Here is a 19644-nt window from a genome sequence, read left to right as displayed (position 1 = left end):
TGTATCTAAGGATTCTGCTCATACTTTCTTAGGATTCTTCTAGGAAATACAAGGTTCTTTCCTAATGCAAACATTCTACCACTCTAGCTGAACAGAAGCATACAGTTTTCCACCTTGATGTCAGGCTCCAAGGCCTTGTGTCTCCTGGGGGGAAAAAAACACAACTGTGTTAGAAAACATGACAAGGCCACATTTTGACGAACACCAGATTAAATATTATTTTGGCCTGAGTGTGGACAAGGATGTTCTGTTTAGAAATGTGTTAGGTGGCTTACTTTGAACCCTAGGATTCCCAACTGCCTCAATGCCTATGGAACAAGCATCTCAGAAGTCTGGCATCCTGGGAAGTGGTTTAATGTCATTACACAATGTTCTCAAACGCAATGCTAAAATTCCACCACAGTAGATAATTAAAATATTTATTTTATATAATTAACAATGTTTTAATATGAAAATAAAATAAGTGAAAAGAATCCCAACAAATCATGGAGCTAGCATTGTTTTTGCTAATTCTTGTACAACTTCATGCTTTTCATTACGCTCCATTCACCTTCCTTGATTTATATTTGTCCATTCTCCTTATCCCGGGGTGTTTACCTTCATATATTTCTATAAAGTGGCTAGCACTCTGTTAGCACTACCATAGGATACAGTTAATTTTGTATAGGTTAAAAACAGATGGACAAATTGTTTGATTTTAGACCCAGAGTTTGTCCTTGGATATGTATGCCCGGTTCCTTCGTCAGTCAATGGGAACCACTCGTTAGTATTGGAGGGAACAATTTGTTCTTTGGAAACCGAATCTGGGGTTTGTTTAATTAAATTTTTTTAAATGTTTTTCCTCTTTATTTACCATTATTTTTTCCTCCACACCAAAGCAAACTTTCAGTAATAGTTTTGAAGATCACTAGCTCTGTGCTGCTTCCATTTTAGTGGTTTTTAACTTTGGAGTGCAAGACACACAGTGTATATTTCCATTTTTTGTTTTGTTTTAGTGGTCTGATTTAATATGCATTTTATATCACTTTTTAAGCTGAAGAATCCTATTTCTTCTTAGAACTGAAACATGAGATCCATGTTTGGAGACTGACAGCACAACGCATCAATCCTGCCAGCAGAGAAGAAACTGCTGTGAAATGCCTCTTAATGCAGAAAGTTCTGACTCTGGAGATCTTGCTGAGGAAAAAACTCAAAACGTTCCATAGGTATAGTCTGCACAAACTCATCACTTTAATTTAGTTTTGTCAAGGCACAGATTTTTGGGGGACTTGTGAAATCCACAGTCTGGCGGAATGGAGGACAATTTACTGGGGATGGCAATTTATGGAACTTTGCTGTTTTTAGCATGGGGCTGCAGATTTTGTTGTATCAGTGCTTTGCTAGCTGTGTGTAAGATTTGGAGTGAAATCTAGCCCCACTGAAGTCAATGACACTGAGGCCAGGATTTTACTTTAGTAATCTTATGCACAGCTCAGAGAGTGAAGATTAGTGTGTTCTCCATTGGGACCAGACCTGGATTCCATGCCACCTTCTGAGCGTCATGTGGGAATTGGAGAAGAGGTGCTGCCCCTTCTACCCAGCACCCTTCCCAATGATGATTAAAGACCAAGTAAGTAGCTAAAAGGTGTTTGATAAATGTAAGGAGACAGAATTGGCTTTTCGAGGCTGCAAAATATATGGTAACATGCCCCTGAACTTCAGGGTCTAGAAACATCAGGTAGTTTTCATTTGACAGCATAAAAAGTAAGTTTGTGACCCTTTTTCATTCAACAGTGTCCTTCAGAACATACAGTGAGGCATGCTGCTAAATAATTTTTAAAAATAAAATATTAAAGTGCTCTTCAATGAGGATGAGACTTTGGAAGACATCCCACTCATGTATAAAATTATTTATTATTAACATTTTAAGAAAGCACTATCAATTTAAATATGACCCACAATTTAAATGTTGTTCTGAGGGTGGGAAAAGCTTTAGTAAAACCTAAGTCCAACAAAATGTTAATCCAATTTTTTTAATTCCAATGAAAATCACTGCTAGTCATTTAAAAGTTGCTCTTTAGAATTTGAAACCTAAGTAGTACAGCACAAACAACCTGATAGTGAAATTGACTCTAAACAAAAGTGAAACTGACTTTATTAATTTTCATTGTCCAAGCTGAGTGCAGTGTAGATAATTAAATAAAGGGCATGAAAAGGGAAATGTAAATTGAATTTTAAAAATTCTTTCAGTAACTGAAAGTGTTTTTGTTTACATCATATGATGTTTATGCTGCCATTGTACATATTGAATAGTCTGGCAGGTTCATGTTAAATGATCAAAATCAGGCAATTTTTTTTAAAAAAGGAAATAAAATATTATAAGAAATTATGATTTACCGAAGAGAGCACTTCTGAGGTGTGCATATAAACTACCTCATTGATGCTGGAAGTCAGGATTCCTTCACCATAATGCAGCAATAAGTAATCCATTACTGTTAATAGCACAGCTCCTGAACTCCAGGGCATGCTAGAAGAGCTGACTATACTGATAACTCAATGAAGTAATCCAGATTTTAAAAACTTCATTATAAAATGCAAATGATATATCTCTATCAAAGTGAGTGTGTGTGTGTGTGTGTTGATGCTATCACATGACCATTGTTTTATCTCAAAATGGTGCATGTCAACTTCCAGAACTGGTGCAGGAACTAACTACAGTCTTTAGCCTCAGTCCTGCAGTGAAGTTTGCTAATTCAAACCTAAAATGGTGCAGGGTTCCTTTGAAATCAGTGGGACGTTTCATAAGCATAAGGTCTAATGTGCTAATGGATTGCATTGCAGGACTGGGCTTTTAAGATGAAATCCTTGTCCCCATTGAAGTTAATGGGAGTTTTGCTATTGGTTGTAATAAGGCCATGGTTTCATACTTAGAGTGCATTGCTTATATAAGTAAGAGGATGGTCTAAATGTGAGAGGAGCTAGTTGTAATAAAGAGGACCTTTTCCGATACTATATTAAGATTGTGGCAGAATTCTAATTTCATAACTAAAGGGCATGGGTCCTTTTCTTTCAGACAAATTTCACAAGAAGATAAAAACTGGGAAACAAATATTCAGGAGCTCCAAAAAAAGGTAAATAAATGGTAGTTATACTAAGTTTCAGAAGAACTGAAGTATATCCTAGCAGAAAAAGCAGGAACCAATTCAGTGCACCTATCAAATACTCTCCATGCAGGGAAGAAAAGCTGGTGGGCTGGCTTCTGAATGGGACAGCGTTAAGGTAGCACATTTAGATGTTAAGGTTTCTTTTAAGTTTAACCTTAAGTTTGAATTTCCAGTTTCTTATTTTTTTTTGTTTTAACTATAATGTACTTTATGTGTGTGTGTGTATGTATGTATATATATATATACATACACACACACTCCCCCCTCTCCCCCCCGCCAACTGCCCGATATGTTCCCGCAACCTTAAATTTACTTAATGATGGTTTTTGGTCACACTTTATACTGTTATAAAGTGTTAATACATGATTAATTGATGATTTAATAAATTGCTAATCCATTGTTACAGATTCCAACAGTTCAACAGGTTGCTTATATCATGGCTTGTAGCTATAGAGAACATCTTCTACTGATATCCTTATTACCATCTATAATATAATATTTATGTCATTAACATATTTATATTCATATTTTTTTTTGGTGCTGCGATAGCACCTAAGAACACCAGTCAGGGACCAGGGCCAGCAGCACTATGCGCAGTACAAACACAGCTCCTGTTTCAAAGAGCTACAGTCTAATCAACCTCTTATTAAAAGGACCTTGTATAAAGTATGATCAGATTTTTAAATCGTCTTAACCGGGTGTGTGTGTGTGTGAAGAAAATGGTGACTAGAGAGGGGAATACCAGGACAGAGAGTGGGAGAAGGTGGGGATTATACAGAGGAATCGGGGGGGGGGGGCAGAATCTAGGTGGAGCAAGTGAGACTAGAAAGAGGAACCAGAAGACAATAGAGAAGACTGGGACTAAAAAAGGAAACTAGAGAGGAATGGGGGAGAAGATGGGGACTGGTGATAAGAATATGGATCCTGGGGAAAAAGAGAGGCCAGGAAAGGAGTGAGCAGGAATTTGGTAGAAAGTAGAGACTAGAATGATGAATAAAAGGGAAGAGTAGAACCTGTGGATTGGGTTCTAAGATTTTGGAGCAGAATTCAATAGCAAGGGGTTAATTTATTTCTGTGCCATGGAATCACAGACTGCATTGAGCCCTGATTATAATGGAAATTGCATTTCAGTGTTACTGTTCCCATTACAATAAAGTTAAAACGGGTAGCTGAACAAATATGAACATTTTGAGCAGTCATGATCTGCAGATTCCTGCTATTCACATTTGTGTCAAGGGCCTTAAATCTACAGTTGCCTCTGCTAAATTGTAATCACTTACCTAACATACAATATGATGATTAAAATGTTTAAAAATTGCCTTCCTTTATTATCAATTACATACGAAACAAATTTAGAAGTTGTAGCTAATGTCAGAAGATTTTTGTTGTCTAAAAGAGCATTGTTTCTCCAGAATTTTCTTTTTTTCCCCAAGAGAATCTTTTTTCTAACTTAAGATTTTTACTTTTCTCTTCCTGTGTCACCTTCCTTTACAGTAAGAGATTTATGCCTTACAAATGCATGTTTGATTGAAAGTGTGTATAGTATAATAAATAGTTTCTTCTGTAACATAGTTGCTGGATGTTTTTCCTACCTACAGCACAGAATAACAGACAAAATACTTCTCATCAAATGCCTGACTGTGTTGGGATTTGTTATCCTGATGTTCTTTCTCAATTCATTTGTTCCAGGCATTCATCTAGATCTTGGTGAGTCTGATTTCTCTGCTTTATATTACTGATAGACTTAGTAACGAAAAGGAGACATTTGAGTTTGGATCTCTTCACAAGGTCCTTTTCTTCTATACTATACATATCTCTCTCACACAGTCCCATGACACTGATCAGACCAGAAGTTTCCCAGATTAAGTTCTCAAAACCCAGGCATGTCCCAATTAAATCAGTAGTGACAGGTATGCTGGTGACTTCCATTTTCTGACCCGCCTTCCTTTTACCAGAGAGGAGATCCATATCAGAGGGGTCAAAGGTGGGTGGGTTCCCTTGGTGCCTGTGTGCATGCCTCTGAACCTGCCAAGAGCTGAGGTACTATGTATGACAAAAACCAAACATGAGAGAAAAAATCATTCCTGCAGGAAAATTAAAATGTTCTGGGAGCCATTCCTTCAGTATAAATATCTCTTTGTATATCTTCAGTTCTCTGATTCTTCATTATCAATGTCAATGATTTTCATCAATGAGACATCAAATTTGTATGGAATGTGGGGACTAAAATGGGTAATGTCCCTCAAAATAAGAAGTACCACTGAGAGGTACCTGTGTATTTAACAGGTTTCAGAGTAGCAGCCGTGTTAGTCTGTATTCGCAAAAAGAAAAGGAGTACTCGTGGCACCTTAGAGACTAACAAATTTATTTGAGCATCAGCTTTCGTGAGCTACAGCTCACTTCATCGGATTTAACAGTTTATAACTGAGCAAAAGCTAAATGGAATTTGATGGTTCAAAGAAAAGGTATTTTCCTGGTCCGATTTTCAAAGGCCTGCTGCGAACAATGGAGCTGTGAGAGCTTCTCATAGAAAAGGTCACAAGAATCCTTTGTACTGGAAAGTGTTGGGCAACATACGTATAGAGTTTGCTATCTGCTCCCCTTATAATTACTCACCACCAGCAAACCAGATAACTCAGAAGATTAAATCCCCCTCCCTCTCCATTATTTCCCCCCTCTCACATTTTTCTGTCCCCAAACTCCCCATTTTTATCTGTCGGGGTGGTAAGATAAGGTTTACAGCATGACTTGAAGGTTTTCAGATTCGGCCTATTTCAGACTAAGGCTATATTTCATTGTTAAAACTTTTGTTGTTCAGGAGTGTGAAAAAACACCCCGAACGAAAAAAGTTTTAATGACAAAAAGCCCCTTGTTGGCAGGAGATGCTCTCCCAGTGATGAAGCTACCGACCCTCATTGGGGGTGGTTTTATTTGGTTGCCTGGAGAGTTCTCTTCCTGTGACAAAGAGTGGCTACACTGTGTACCTTACAACAGCGCAACTGTAGCAGCCTAGCTGCACCATTGTAAGGTGCAGAGTGTAGACATAGCCTAAGGCAATGGAAGCTGTGGGAGAATGAATTCCAAAGTTGTGAGGCCTTCACAAAGAACACTTGCTCAGAAGCCTTTTCTCATGTATACCAGTGGAGCTTTAGCTCAAGCACCTCTGCTGACCTCACCTGTGGAAGTATGGCACACAGAGAGAGGTAAAGCAAACATTTTAAACTGCGCCCGGAAATCAACAGGGAGGCGCTGTGGCATATACTCCTGTCAAGATACTCTTACAAAGCCGTAGTTAGTTTAAATTCTTGCTTAGTTAAGGTATAGTCCCATGCAGAGTACCTGACAGCAGTCTTAGTGAGGCAGAAAACAGGCACTCGAGGTGGGCAGCTGAATGAAGAGAACATGAAGTGAAGTCAGACAGATCTCTTAAAAAGCACCCTTCTCTATTCCCACCAGCTAGGGAGTCTTTCCAAATTGGAGGCAGGGGTTTGGCAGTTTCCACATTGCTTCTCTTCTCCAGTCTCTGCTGGCATCTCTCAGATACTCCAACCACTTCTTCTCTAGAGCCTCATAGGGTCAGTCAGAGACAGGAAGGGAAAGGGACAGCCTTTACAGCTCAGAGCCTCTTTGATTTTTCAGCACCTGTGCTGCAGAGGGAGTGTTCTCAGCAGTCCTGTGGAGCTGGAACTGTTGTGCTTCCCCAAAGGGACTCATGATACAGCGTCATACCCCACTGAGAGGTCACATAAGCTGGGGGAGGGGGTAATTCTGAGTTTGAAGAGACATACCAGTGCTAGCTCCCCACCCACATGGGCAGGACTTCCCCAGATCCTGCAGCAGGGAGGGGACCTCAAACCATCCCAATAGGCACCCCCCACCAGTCCCTGAATTGACTCACATGAAGAGAGATAGGGAGGTGGTGTCCAACCCCTGTAGATGGGCTGGGGACCCACCAGACCCTGGCACACATGCATAGGAGGCAGTGAGAGGGGCTCAGAAACTGGTGGCGGGGAAGCCCCCCCCACCATACCCTAGATCACATGAGGGGAGAGAGGGCTGCTCAGATCCCCCTAGAGGGGCAAGGGCCCCCCAGATATGGGCACATGGGAGGAAAGAATGTGGGTCTCACTGATATCTCGGCCCCTATTCTTCCCCACTCCCCCTAACACTCACCCCCACATCCACCTTCCAAGTGTCCCACCCCTCCAGTCCCCCTAGCTCCCACAGCTTCCTCACTTGAGCTCCCAACCTCTCTCCCGTCCCATACCATGCATCCTGCTTTATCCTCCCCCATAACCTCCTCTTTATACTTCAGCCCCCAACCCTTCACCTCCTTTTCCCCCACTCCTCTGCCCCTTAGTGCCCCTTCCAGGAAGCATTCACATGTCTAATTTTTTTCTGAAAAATATTTTGGTTACATTACCATCAAAAATTCTTCCATTGACCTAGCTACCGTCTCTCGAGGAAGTATGTTACCTACAGTGATGAGAGACCCCCTCTCATCAGTAATGACTACTGTGAAGCACTGCTACAGCGCTGCAGATGTCCCTTTGTAGCAGTTTTAGTATAGACATAGTCCAAATGGTATAGACTCAGTCCAAAATGTCTTTTGTCTTAGGTGGGGGCTTGTAATTAACTTATCTTTAGGCCATGTCTACACTACAAAATTATGTTGCCTTACGTCAGCATACAGCCACTGTAGTTATTAAATCACTTGAGTGTGTGCACGCTTGGCAACTTGTGTTGGCAGTGCACATCTTCACCAGGAGCATTTGTATTGACTGAATCGTTGGTGTGGTGCATTGTGGGACAGCTCCTGAAAGACAGTAACAGTTGGAGGCAATGCAGTGTCTACGCTGACACTACGTTGACCTCCCACTAGGGGAAGTGATGTTACTAAAGGGCAATAGAGAGTCACTTATATCAGCAGGAGTCAATTTAAGTGAAGATACTTCTACAGCTAGGTTGACAGAAGGGAGCTTATGTCAGCCTAACTGTATAGTGTACACCAAGTCTTAGGTATGTTAATTGAAGGATAAGTGACTCTCTGTACTTTGGGGGAACACCCAGCACCCCCATGTTCATCCTTGTAAAACGAATATGTAGTATCCAATGCAAAGTTGGTCATGTTATGTGTCTTTGGAAGGCTCATGATGCACTGAGCATTGTCGTTATAGTGATGTTATAGTAATTGTTGTTACAGTAATGTTATAGGTTATAATTTCATGTATATAGTTATGAGGCTGAAAATGTATCCTCATGACTTAAAATAAGCCCAGGCAAAAACTCTCCAAGAGCAGAGAGGCAGTTCACACCTCATCAGGGCATGTATGGGACAAACCCAGCCAAGCCTCACAGGAAAAATGATGCTGGCTTAGGCAGCAACAAAAGGATCTGTTGGATTCTCGAGTGAGTTACCCCCCTGCCTTTGATCAGTTTGGGACTGTGATGAGGTAATGTTGACCTGACTGTGAAGGGGAGGGGGCAAAGCCAAGAGGGAAGAAAACATGATAAAAGGGAGAGCCATGCTCTTTCTCTCTCTTCCACCTACATCTACAGACACCACACCAAGCGATTGAAGCGCTGATCAAAGGGGAGAGCCTGGCTGAAGGGCAACCAGCCAGCCTGTGGTGTGAAGCATCTAAGTTTGTAAGGACATTGAAAGTGTTCAGATCAGCTTAGAATGCATTTTGCTTTTATTTCATTTGACCAAATCTGACTTGTTATGCTTTGACTTATAATCACTTACATTTTATCTTTGTAGTTAATAAATCTGTTTGTTTATTCTACCTGAAGCAGTGTGTTTGGTTTGAAACATGTCAGAGTCTCCCCTTTGGACAACAAGCCTGGTACATATATAAATTTTTTTGTTAAATTGATGAACTCATATAAGCTTGCAGCATCCAGTGGGCATAACTGGGCACTGCAAGACGGAGGTTCCTAGGGTTGTGTCTGGGACTGGAGATATTGGCTAGTGTCATTTGGTTGCACAATCCAAAGAGCAGCTTGTATAGTAGAGGCTGTGCATGAACAGCCCAGGAGTGGGGGTTCTCACAGCAGAGCAGGTAAGGCTGGCTCCCAAAGTCAAGGATTGGAGTGACCTAGCGGATCACCGGTCCAGATAACACTAGAGGGGAACGTCACAGTAAGTTCACAGCCAACAATCTGTGAGGTATGTTATTCAATCACTCATTAGTACCTCTCCATTTAACAGAACGAGGCAGCAGAAGGAAAAAAAATGTGTGTGTGTGTGGGGGGGGGGAGGCATGTAACTCGGACCTCAAATGACCCCAAATTTGGATCACTAACACTACCCGTGTTCCCATGTGGTGCACCAAATTTCAAAGCAATCTGAGTAACTCTTTGGATTTTGGAACACTTACAGGTGTTAAGCTTTAAAGCATATAAGATGGCAGGAATGGAAACCCTCTAGCTGTTTTATTGTATTGGTGCGTGGACTGTACATTTTTGTAAATATCAGTCTCAGTTTGGGTCCTGTGAAGATTTAGTGGTGCCTTGCACTCCCTTTGTTAAAACTAAGACTGAGACTATTTTTTCAGGGATTACATCTCTGCAGTCCCTATCTCAAGTGACACTTCTGAGGCACACCAAATTTCCAAGGAATCCAAGTGACCATGTTGATTTTAGAAGACTTAGAAATGTTGACCTTTAAACAGAAGTCATGACACAACCTTAAGTATAATAATGCTGCTGTGCCACTGTAATTAGTGTTAATGGGAGCCACAAGCTCACACCATGAGGGCTTATTGATAACTCCTGAACTTAATTTTAACTATCAGTTAGCTGCTGTGAGTCTCCATGGTTTTTCAGTTCTACAGTGTATGGAAAAAAATTTCTTAAAATACAGCATATCATATACTCTAATGCATCTGTTAAAGTTGTTTAACATTTTTCCTCACAAAAAGGAAAGTGGATCTGTCATAAATATAAAGGGAAGGGTAACCACCTTCCTGTATACAATACTATAAAATCCCTCCTGGCCAGAGGCAACATCCTGTTACCTGTAAAGGGTTAAGAAGCTCAGGCAACCTGGCTGACACCTGACCCAAAGGACCAATAAGGGGACAAGATACTTTCAAATCTTGGGGGGCAGGGAGGAAGGCTTTTGGTTGTGCTCTTTGTTTACGTGGTTGTTCTCTCTTGGGGCTGAGAGAGGCCAGGCAGAAATTCATCTTCTCCAACCCATCCTAATCCAAGTCTCCAATATTGCAACTAGTATAGGTAAGCCAGGCAAGGTGGATTAGTTTATCTTTTGTTTTATGTGAATTTTCCCTGTGTTAAGAGGGAGCTTTATTGCTGTTTCTGTAACTTTAAGGTTTTGCCCAGAGGGGGATCCTCTGTGTTTTGTATCTGAATACCCTGTAAAGTATTTTCGATCCTGATTTTACACAGATGATTTTTACCTTTCTTTTTTTTAAAATAAAATCCATCCTTTAAGAACCTGACGGATTTTTCCATTGTTCCAAGACCCAGCGGTTTGGGTCTTTGATGATTTTGTAACAAATTGGTTAGGATATTATTCTCAAGTCTCCCCAGGAAAGGGGGTGTGTAAGGCTTGGGGGGATATTTTGGGGGAAGACGTCTCCAAGTGGGCTCTTCCCTGAATCTTTGTTAAATCGCTTGGTGGTGGCAGCGTACCAGGTTTTAACCTAAGCTGGTAGAAATAAACTTAGGGGGCTTTCATGTGGGTCCCACATCTGTACCCTAGAGTTCAGGGTGGGGAAGGAACCCTGACAGGATTTTAGATGCATGTTTACTTTTCCTGCAGAATAATATCTTATACAAAAGTTAGAGTGTTAGCAATCTAATAGTTTTTAACTGCATTTGGTAGAGTGAATCAGAAAGATTATGGAATTCTTTATCAAACCCCAGTGTTGATATAATTTTTCCATTATGAATTTAGAATCACTAAGCTAATTTGCAAACGCTGATGTTTTAATTTAAACAATAAAATCAGCATATTTAACAGCCTTATTAAATGCTAGCTGCCTTCCTGTTTAGTTTTCTTGTATCCCTTCATTAATTTATTTAGTTCTATTTATATGCAAATACATATGTTAATGCAGTGTTAAGGCTTAGACTTTAAACAAACAGAAATAGAAAATTTAGAGTGAAGGTTCCCACAACAGCCTTCATTTTACCTCTTCTGTATTTGATTTTTTTTAAAGTAACTTCTGTTTTATTCTGTTGGTTAAGCCCTCCAGAAAAGATACTAATTTCACTATAGGTGTGTACAGTGCCTAGCACAATGATTTTTGACTGTGGCTCATATGTGCTAGCATCATATAAATAAATAATAATTAATGTATGTTTATACTTTATATGTAACAGTTGCACATATGTCACATTTTGTACTATTTGATCTACGATCTGGTAATGGGATGTTATTTTAAAGTGTATTTTTTTTCCTGACTCTTGCATGGTAAAAAACCCAACTTTGATGTAGCATTAACAGATTTTTGCACAGAATTTTCTTTGTTTTTTTTCTTTGTATGCCTTTCAACCTGTCCACAATTTGCTCCTCTGTATTACTCTAAAGTGAAGCTCCCATAACTTGGCTATGTGCTGTTCATAGGCCATACAGTTTCTCTGCAGAAGTTCCTTTCCAACTTCCTCCCCAGTAGGATGGTTTTTTAAGCCAGTTATATGTTTGGCCTCCACACCATGCCCTGGGAAAAAGTTCCACAGGTTGACTATGTGTTTTGTGAAGAAGTATTTCCTTTTGTTTGTTTTAAACCTGCTGCCTATTAATTTCATTGGGTGACCCCTGGTTCATGTGTTATGTGAAAGTGAATAAGGAAGTGTTATTTATCCTTTCTCCAAACCATTCATGATTTTATAGACTTCTGTCAGATCCCCCTTAGTCATTTCTTTTCCAAGCTGAGCAGTCTGTCTCTTTAATCTCTCCTCATATGGAAGCTATTCCATACCCCTACTAATTTTTGTTGCCCTTCTCTGTACCTTTTCCATTTCTAGTGTATCTTTTTGGAGAGGGAGCAGCCTAGGCTGTTTCTTTCAACTCGTAGACACGGAATAAACCAGACTTGCCTGGGCTATGGATAACGGGGTTAAGCTTACGTAAAGGAATGTGTGTGTAGGGCTCTTTGTTATTTTAAATCCACTTCTCTAAGTCCTGTGTACCTTATGGGGAGAATAAATCTGCTTTGTTTTGAAGTAGCTGTTTCTGTATCACTGCAAACACATGCTGTCACAGGCTCCCGGAGGATGGCTCCTTCAGGCGCCAGGCCCATTGTGCTCGCTAAATAATGCAGCTGGCAACTGAGAGTATAAACTGGAGACCCAGCTGGAGATGGTTGGATCATGAGATCCCGCCCCAAGGCAAAGTGGAGGCACAGGCATGCCACATAATAGGGGTGCACTTCGGGGACTGCAAAAGGGTCTCAGCAGGAGTAGCCTACTCAGGGGCTGTGACAAGTTGTTCCAGTGGTTAATTACCCTCACTGTGAAAAATGTGCACATTATTTCTTGTCTGAATTTATCTAGTTACAACTTCTAGCCATTGAATCTTGTTATACTTTGCTAGAGCGAAGGGCCTTCTATTATCAAATTTTGGTTCCCCACATACATAGTTATAGACAGTGATCCAATTACCTCTTAGCTGTCTCTAAATATTATAAGATTTAATTGGTGAACTCCTCTGTGCTTATACGCAGTTTCCTCCTTGAGAATGAATTCTCATCTGTATTTTAGATTCACTGCAGTTCACACCTCTGGCTGTGCCATACATCGCATTGTTCTTGACTTCCCGTAATTCTGTAAAATATTGTCCTTGAAACCTGGGAATGCTGCTCAGCTGCACCCTAACATCGGCCCTTCGCATGTTCCTCTCATGATCAGTGGGATTTTATGTTGTTATAACATTTAAATCCTGTGACCTGAGCACTGTAAAAAGAATGCATTCATTGTTTTCATTTCATTTAATCTGACTTCTGCTTTATTCAGTAAACTAGATTTTATAGGCCTCCTTTTCATTTTATTGCCAATGCATTCCATTTAGAAATGTGTTGAACTGTTATGATCACAAAAGGCCCTTGTTGTGTGGTCCTTCCTTTGGAAACCACTTGTCACATTCACTGACTCATTTACATAATTCTCAGGAAGTTTTGAAGAAATTGACAAGAGAAATTAAAGACTATAATTTGAAAGGGCACCAGCAGAACAAAATCGAAATGATGTTCATACAGTGTATGATGCAAATTAGAGTGGAAGTTTTGTCTTTTTACAAAATGAGTGACACCTCAAATTCGGCTCGTTGAGTTTTGCCCATGTAATTTCACTTGATTTTCAGCCTGCTGTTGTTTAAAGAGACATGCAGATTGCCAGCTTTTACTGTAGTTTCTATGATTGAACTAGTGATTATAACAGACTAGTGGTTGAGTAGCCAAGTGTAGCGCTTGCTTGGAAAATTGCCTAGTGATGAAGAAAGCTCTATGTTGCTCTAGAGTCTCTCATAAACTTGATGAAAGTTACAGTTGTTACTTTGTACAGTTGTACAGAAGTTACATTCAAAACTAAAAAATTGAATGTAATATGCACTGAACCAGTGTTTGTTCTGCTTAGAAAAACTGAGCCTGATTCTCCAATCACTGTACCCTATGAAACTTAAGCAGCTTCCATCCCCTACTTGTGGGTTCTTGTTTAACATGTTTCAAAAAGTGGATCTCAGAGTTCACTAGTTCATAGCAGAATACAGTTGAGGCAAATAAGCAGGGAGCGATGTGTACAGAAGCTTGCACAGCTGCTGACAGTGCTACACCTAATTTAGATTACTTAAATCTACAGGTCCAGGACTAGGCAAACCCACCTATCAGTGACAAATAGGAAACTTTTCATAACCTGTTAAATTCTACACAATTTAAACTTTGTGAAAAAGTCAAGTCCTCATGCAAAGAGAATATTCCAAATGTGAAATAAATGTAAACTGCGGGGTGTCTTTCTGAGAGTGTAAACAACCTGAAAAAAATGAGGTGTATATGGGTTATTGCCCCAAACTTGTTTCCCGGACACAGCCTGAGCAACTGACCTGTGTATTAGGGAGCCCCTTTGGGGTGGGGGTGACATTGCACTCTATATGATTTTATGAAAATATGCTAATGAGTGTGAATATAATGTAACTGGAATATGCTTCATGCAAAAGGTCTCTTGTAAGGTATCATTACAAAGTTTATAATCTACTGAGTGTGGTCATCCTATTTGTATAAATGTATCACTCTTGTATCGGAAACTAGAAATATGAAATATAACTCTGAGGGCCTATTGTAATTATGCAAAATGTGGGCCATTAATGGTGGTTTGGAATTTTGATGGCTCTCATCAACCAGGAAAATTGACTGTGGATGGCTCTGTTTGCAGGCAGGCCTTCCTGTGAGTCAGGCTGGGAGGGATGAAGGCTCGGGGTCTCACAGGACATGTGATCATGTCACCTGAACTGGGATCCATTTTTAACATGGTGCTTTTCCATTTAGAAGGGGGGTGGGAACCCAGAGAGGGAGAAAGAATTCCTGCCTTATGCAAAAGATATATAAGGAGGTGGAACAGAACAAAGGGGGTGGCAATCATGAGAAATCCCCTAGCTACCACCTGAGCTGGAACAAGGGCTGTACCGGGGAAAGGATTGTGCCCAGACTAGGAAGGCATACAGTCTGTGATAGAAGCTTATTGAAACATCTGAGGGTGAGGTTTTATCTGTATTCAGTTTTCTTACTGTATTAGGTTTAGACTTGTGTGTTTTATTTGATTTTACTTGGTAATTCACTTCGTTCTGTCTGTTATTATTTGGAACCACTTAAATCCTACTTTTTATATTTAATAAAATCACTTTTTACTTATTTATTAACCCAGAGTATGCATTAATAACTTGGGGGGGGGAGGCAGCCAAACAGCTGTGCATATCTCTCTGTCAGTGTTATAGAGGGTGAACAATTTATGAGTTTACCCTGTATAAGCTTTGTACAGGGTAAAATGGATTTATTTGGGGTTTGGACCCCATTGGGAGTTGGGCATCTAGTGTTGGAGACAGGAACACTTCTTAAGCTGTTTTTAGTTAAGCCTGCCGCTGATGGGGGACGTGGTTCAGATCTGGATCTGGGTTTGCAGCAGGCTAGTGTGTCTGGCTCAAACCAGGAAGGGCACTGAAGTCCCAAGCTGCCACGGGAAACAGGCTCAGGGGTAGTCTCAGAACATCAGGTGGCAGGTCCCAAGGGATTTTCTGTGATCCAACCCATCACAGTGGGTGTGAAGGGATTTTTTTCCCCCAGGCCACCCCACTGAGGCAGGACTGTGTAGGGACCTCCAGAGCTGCCAGGAAGAAAAGAGGAGGATTTATGCCAGAGAGAGATGTGAACAGCCTCCATTCATCTTGAAAGGCTTGTCAGCTCTCAATAATCTTTGTCTTAGTTTTACACCTCAGACTGCTGTTCTAGAATTTTGGGAGGCTATAGCCACCACCCAGCACTGGTAGTAAATAGGGTAAATCTTCTGAATCTGCCACACTGCATGGTTGTTAAGGGCTGTACAGGCCTATCAACTTTCATGTGAACTAAATTAATGTAAATAGAAACGTGTAAAACTAGATTGATGCTGGGTAAAAAAAGAATGGGGGGGGGGAAGGGAATGTTTTGACATTTCAGTTTAGAAATTAAATGTTGTCTCAGATGAGTTTTAGGGATAGTTAGGGTGAAAGGTCAATAATTTAAAAGTTTGCTGCTGTCTTGGGTTTTCTTCTTCCAAAATATTTGGAAGCACATTTTAAATAAATAATTTAGGGTGGCAGATGTTAGCTTAGGAGTCAAGAATACCAACTTTACTGGGAAGGCATCTAGAATATTAAACAAAAAAAGATTGTGTTTGACACATTTTAAGGGAGGCTAAGGCTTTGTGCCAAAATAAAAATTCTCAAGGTTCATTCAGTATTCATAGCCTATTTCACTGTGCCTTTGTGTAAAAAGTGATTTATTCTCTTTAATCATTTGCAGAATTTAGCGTTTTCTTCCAAAGTATCTAGGGGTGAAATATTAATCATTGCAATACAAATGAGCTTATAGGTATTGACTGCAAAGTAACTATTCACAATGATATTTGAATCTCACCCGTATTTAAGTTCTTAACAGCTAATATTTCTTCTTCCATCATTTTACTTCTAAAGCATTCCCATATGGTTTGGTAAATTAGAGGGTAGGACAGAAACTCCAGGAACTAACCTTCTTTCACAAAGTTTTAAATAAAAGGTTGAACAAACTAATTGTATGAAAACTACTTCACACATGTTAATGTTTCTGATTTTTTTGGCCCTAATACATTTGTGTGAGGGAGACCTTCACTATAAATTGCATAACTCATACTATTTATAAGGGTGGTGGTGAATTAGAAGAAATTGTTCAATATCTTCATCAATGATCTGGAGGATGGTGTGGATTGCATCCTCAGCAAGTTTGCAGATGACACTAAACTGGTAGGACAGGTAGATACGCTGGAGGGTAGGGATAGGATACAGAGGGACCTAGACAAATTAGAGGATTGGGCCAAAAGAAATCTGATGAGGTTCAACAAGGACAAGTGCAGAGTCCTTCACTTAGGACAGAAGAATCCCATGCACCGCTACAGACTAGGGACCAAATGGTTAGGCAGCAGTTCTGCAGAAAAGGACCTGAAGTTACAGTGGATGAGAAGCTGGATGTGAGTCAACAGTGTGCCCTTGTTGCCAAGAAGGCCAATGGCATTTTGGGCTGTATAAGTAGTGGCATTGCCAGCAGATCGAGGGATGTGATTGTTCCCCTCTATTTGACATTGGTGAGGCCTCATCTGGAGTACTATGTCCAGTTTTGGGCCCCACACTACAAGAAGGATGTGGAAAAATTGGAAAGCATCCAGCGGAGGGCAACAAAAATGATTAGGGGACTAGAAAACATGACTTATGAGGAGAGGGTGAGGGAACTGGGATTATTTAGTCTTCAGAAGAGAGGAGTGAGGGGGGATTTGATAGCTGCTTTCAACTACCTGAAAGGGGGTTCCAAAGAGGATGAATCTAGACTGTTCTCCGTGGTAGCAGATGACAGAATGAGGAGTAATGGTCTCAAGTTGCAGTGGGGGAGGTTTAGGTTGGATATTAGGAAAAACTTTTTCACTAGGAGGGTGGTGAAACACTGGAATGCGTTACCTAGGGAGGTGGTAGAATTTCCTTCCTTAGAAGTTTTTAAGGCCAGGCTTGACAAAGCCCTGGCTGGGATGCTTTAGTTGGGATTGGTCCTGCTTTGAGCAGGGGGTTGGACTAGATGACCTTTTGAGGTCCTTTCCAACCCTGATATTCTAAGATTCTAACTTTAATTTTACTAGGCCCTGTCTGTCTGGATTTAGGCTCTTATCCAAGGCCCACTGAAATCAGTGCAAGTCTTTTTGTTGACTTCACTGGGCTTTGGATCTGATCCTTAGTCTATTGCATACACAGAGTGTACCAATGAAATGAGGACTATTGAAAGCTATAGAGTTCTCCATTTGTTTATGATAATGTACACAGGATTATCTCAATTATGTCTCCATCAACAGTCATGAAGGAACTCCTCTAGCTGTTCCATTGTTTAACTCTATGTAATACCTTTTGGTTAGTTCTGAACACTACCATGCCTCAACCAAAAGCCCCTCACTGTTCCCAGAACATTCTAGCCAGTTCCTTTCTGACCACAGCCTGCTAAGCAGGTCTCCACAGGAATTGATTAATGCAGTTCCAGCTCTCATTGCCTGACACCTCTTCCCAGACACTGGATATCCTTTTTTCTGATTTCCAGTGAATACCAACTGTATTGGCTGGGAAGTTCCTGCCTTCAGTCAGCCTTTTCCTCAGGAGCTGATGGTTGAATCTCTGTTCTCTTCCCTGGTGAGCTGTTTTGCTACCCTTTGAAATTCCTCCTCCAGCTCTGTGCAAGCCTTGCAGGTGTGATGGGATGGAGCTGGTTGAGCGCAGAGCAGCTCCTTAACCCCCTGTGGTTCTGGGTGTGGTTTGTATACTGCATCACACCATCCCAATGTCTCTTGTCTGTAGTCATTCCTCTTGCTAATTTTTCACAAGTGTTGTTCCTGCCAAAAGTAAGCTGCCAGTTTCTACAAGTGAGGCTGTCTCCTTAACTCCTGGCCTGAAAAGGATGGACAGCAGAGTGGCACATTAAGGCATTCTGACTTTTAAGGATTTCCACCCATGAACTGCCTTCTATTATTTCATCTCTTACGGCATGTAGCAGTGCTGAGTTAAGCTGGCTGGAAGCCATTTCTTGGATTCAAGAACAAAAAGGCACATGAGTGACATGCACATTTTATTTTGCTGCTCTCTGATGTACATCATGTAGAGAATTTGAAAATACTAGCTTTCTGTTTTGATTTAAGTGTGTAGGTGTTAAAATGAGGGTGAACATAATGGTTTTTTAAGTATTTGGCTTATCCTTATCTGACTGTTTATATATATATATATATATATATATATATATATATATATATAAAATAAAGGCACCTTTCTGCATAGCACAAATAATTTGATAAAGTGAACTATCTTTTTGCTATAGTGAGAGTTAGCATGTTGGAATGGAACCAGATTCTTGCAATCAACATTGGCTTGAACACAGAATGTCAGGTCCAATCCATGCCTTCTTGGCAAGTTAACTTTGCAACACTTCTGCTTGGAATGTGTGAGAGAAAGGTGTCTGCTTTCAAGGACATTCTTAATGTTAATCTCTTTTGAGGCAAATTTCCCAAAATAGGTGCGCAAATTATGCCTTCAAAATGTGCATTCATCCTTGCAAAACCGACGTTGTCCAGACAGTTGCACAACACGTGACTTATAATTGTGTGTGCAAATGCCTGTTTTTTCAGTACAACTTTTGTTTTGTGAAACGTATCCTTTCAATCTAAATATTCACACCCCCTTCATTTTATTTTTGACTCACAAGGATGATGTAAGATATATATTTTAATATTTGTCTTTTTAAAAATCTGGCAGCTTTTACTGAGAGAAGGCTCTGTAAAATGATGCAGACCTATATACATAGGAAGTCATGTAGCTGTTACATCCGTCTATACAAATCTCTTGTAGCTAGGGCAATGGTAGTGACCAGAGGCATTTGGCCATTTCAGATGTCAGTGTTTAATTGTGTTTTTCACAGAGTTCTATCTTAAAGATCATCACATCTTCTATCACTTGGATTAAACAGGACTATCAACAAGAATAGTGAGTGTGGACTTTGTAATGCAATGGTAGATGTGATTTCTCCACTCTGACCCCACAGTGACCAATTGCTATTGTTTTAACAAAAGGTTACCTGAATAAAGCCCAGTTGATCTTGGAATTTAAATCTGGTGTCACTCATATTGTGGATGTGCTGATCTTTTGGCTGAAAAGCAGCTGGTCTTGTTGTGTCTCCTCTGCTCCTTATTCTATGCTATGGTCTTTGCTTTTTCATTTGATCTCTTCCCTCCA

At 40.4% G+C, this 19644-nt stretch overlaps 1 protein-coding gene across 1 annotated transcript in view; it reads left to right on the top strand.

The window, feature by feature from the left end:
- Positions 1–19644, top strand: part of OCA2 (OCA2 melanosomal transmembrane protein) — a 307809-nt gene that overhangs the window by 163078 nt on the left and 125087 nt on the right. Inside the window, exons 16-18 of the mRNA XM_084637780.1 lie at positions 1058–1205; positions 3053–3110; positions 4742–4850. Coding sequence (XP_084493906.1) covers positions 1058–1205; positions 3053–3110; positions 4742–4850 — 315 coding nt within the window. The remainder of the gene's footprint in view (positions 1–1057; positions 1206–3052; positions 3111–4741; positions 4851–19644) is intronic.

Source organism: Lepidochelys olivacea, assembly GCF_965140295.1.
Source record: "Lepidochelys olivacea isolate rLepOli2 genome assembly, chromosome: 1".
Classification (NCBI taxonomy): Eukaryota; Metazoa; Chordata; order Testudines; family Cheloniidae; genus Lepidochelys; species Lepidochelys olivacea.
Note: the sequence above shows the minus strand (reverse complement) of the source record. Positions and strands in the feature narration are given on the sequence as shown.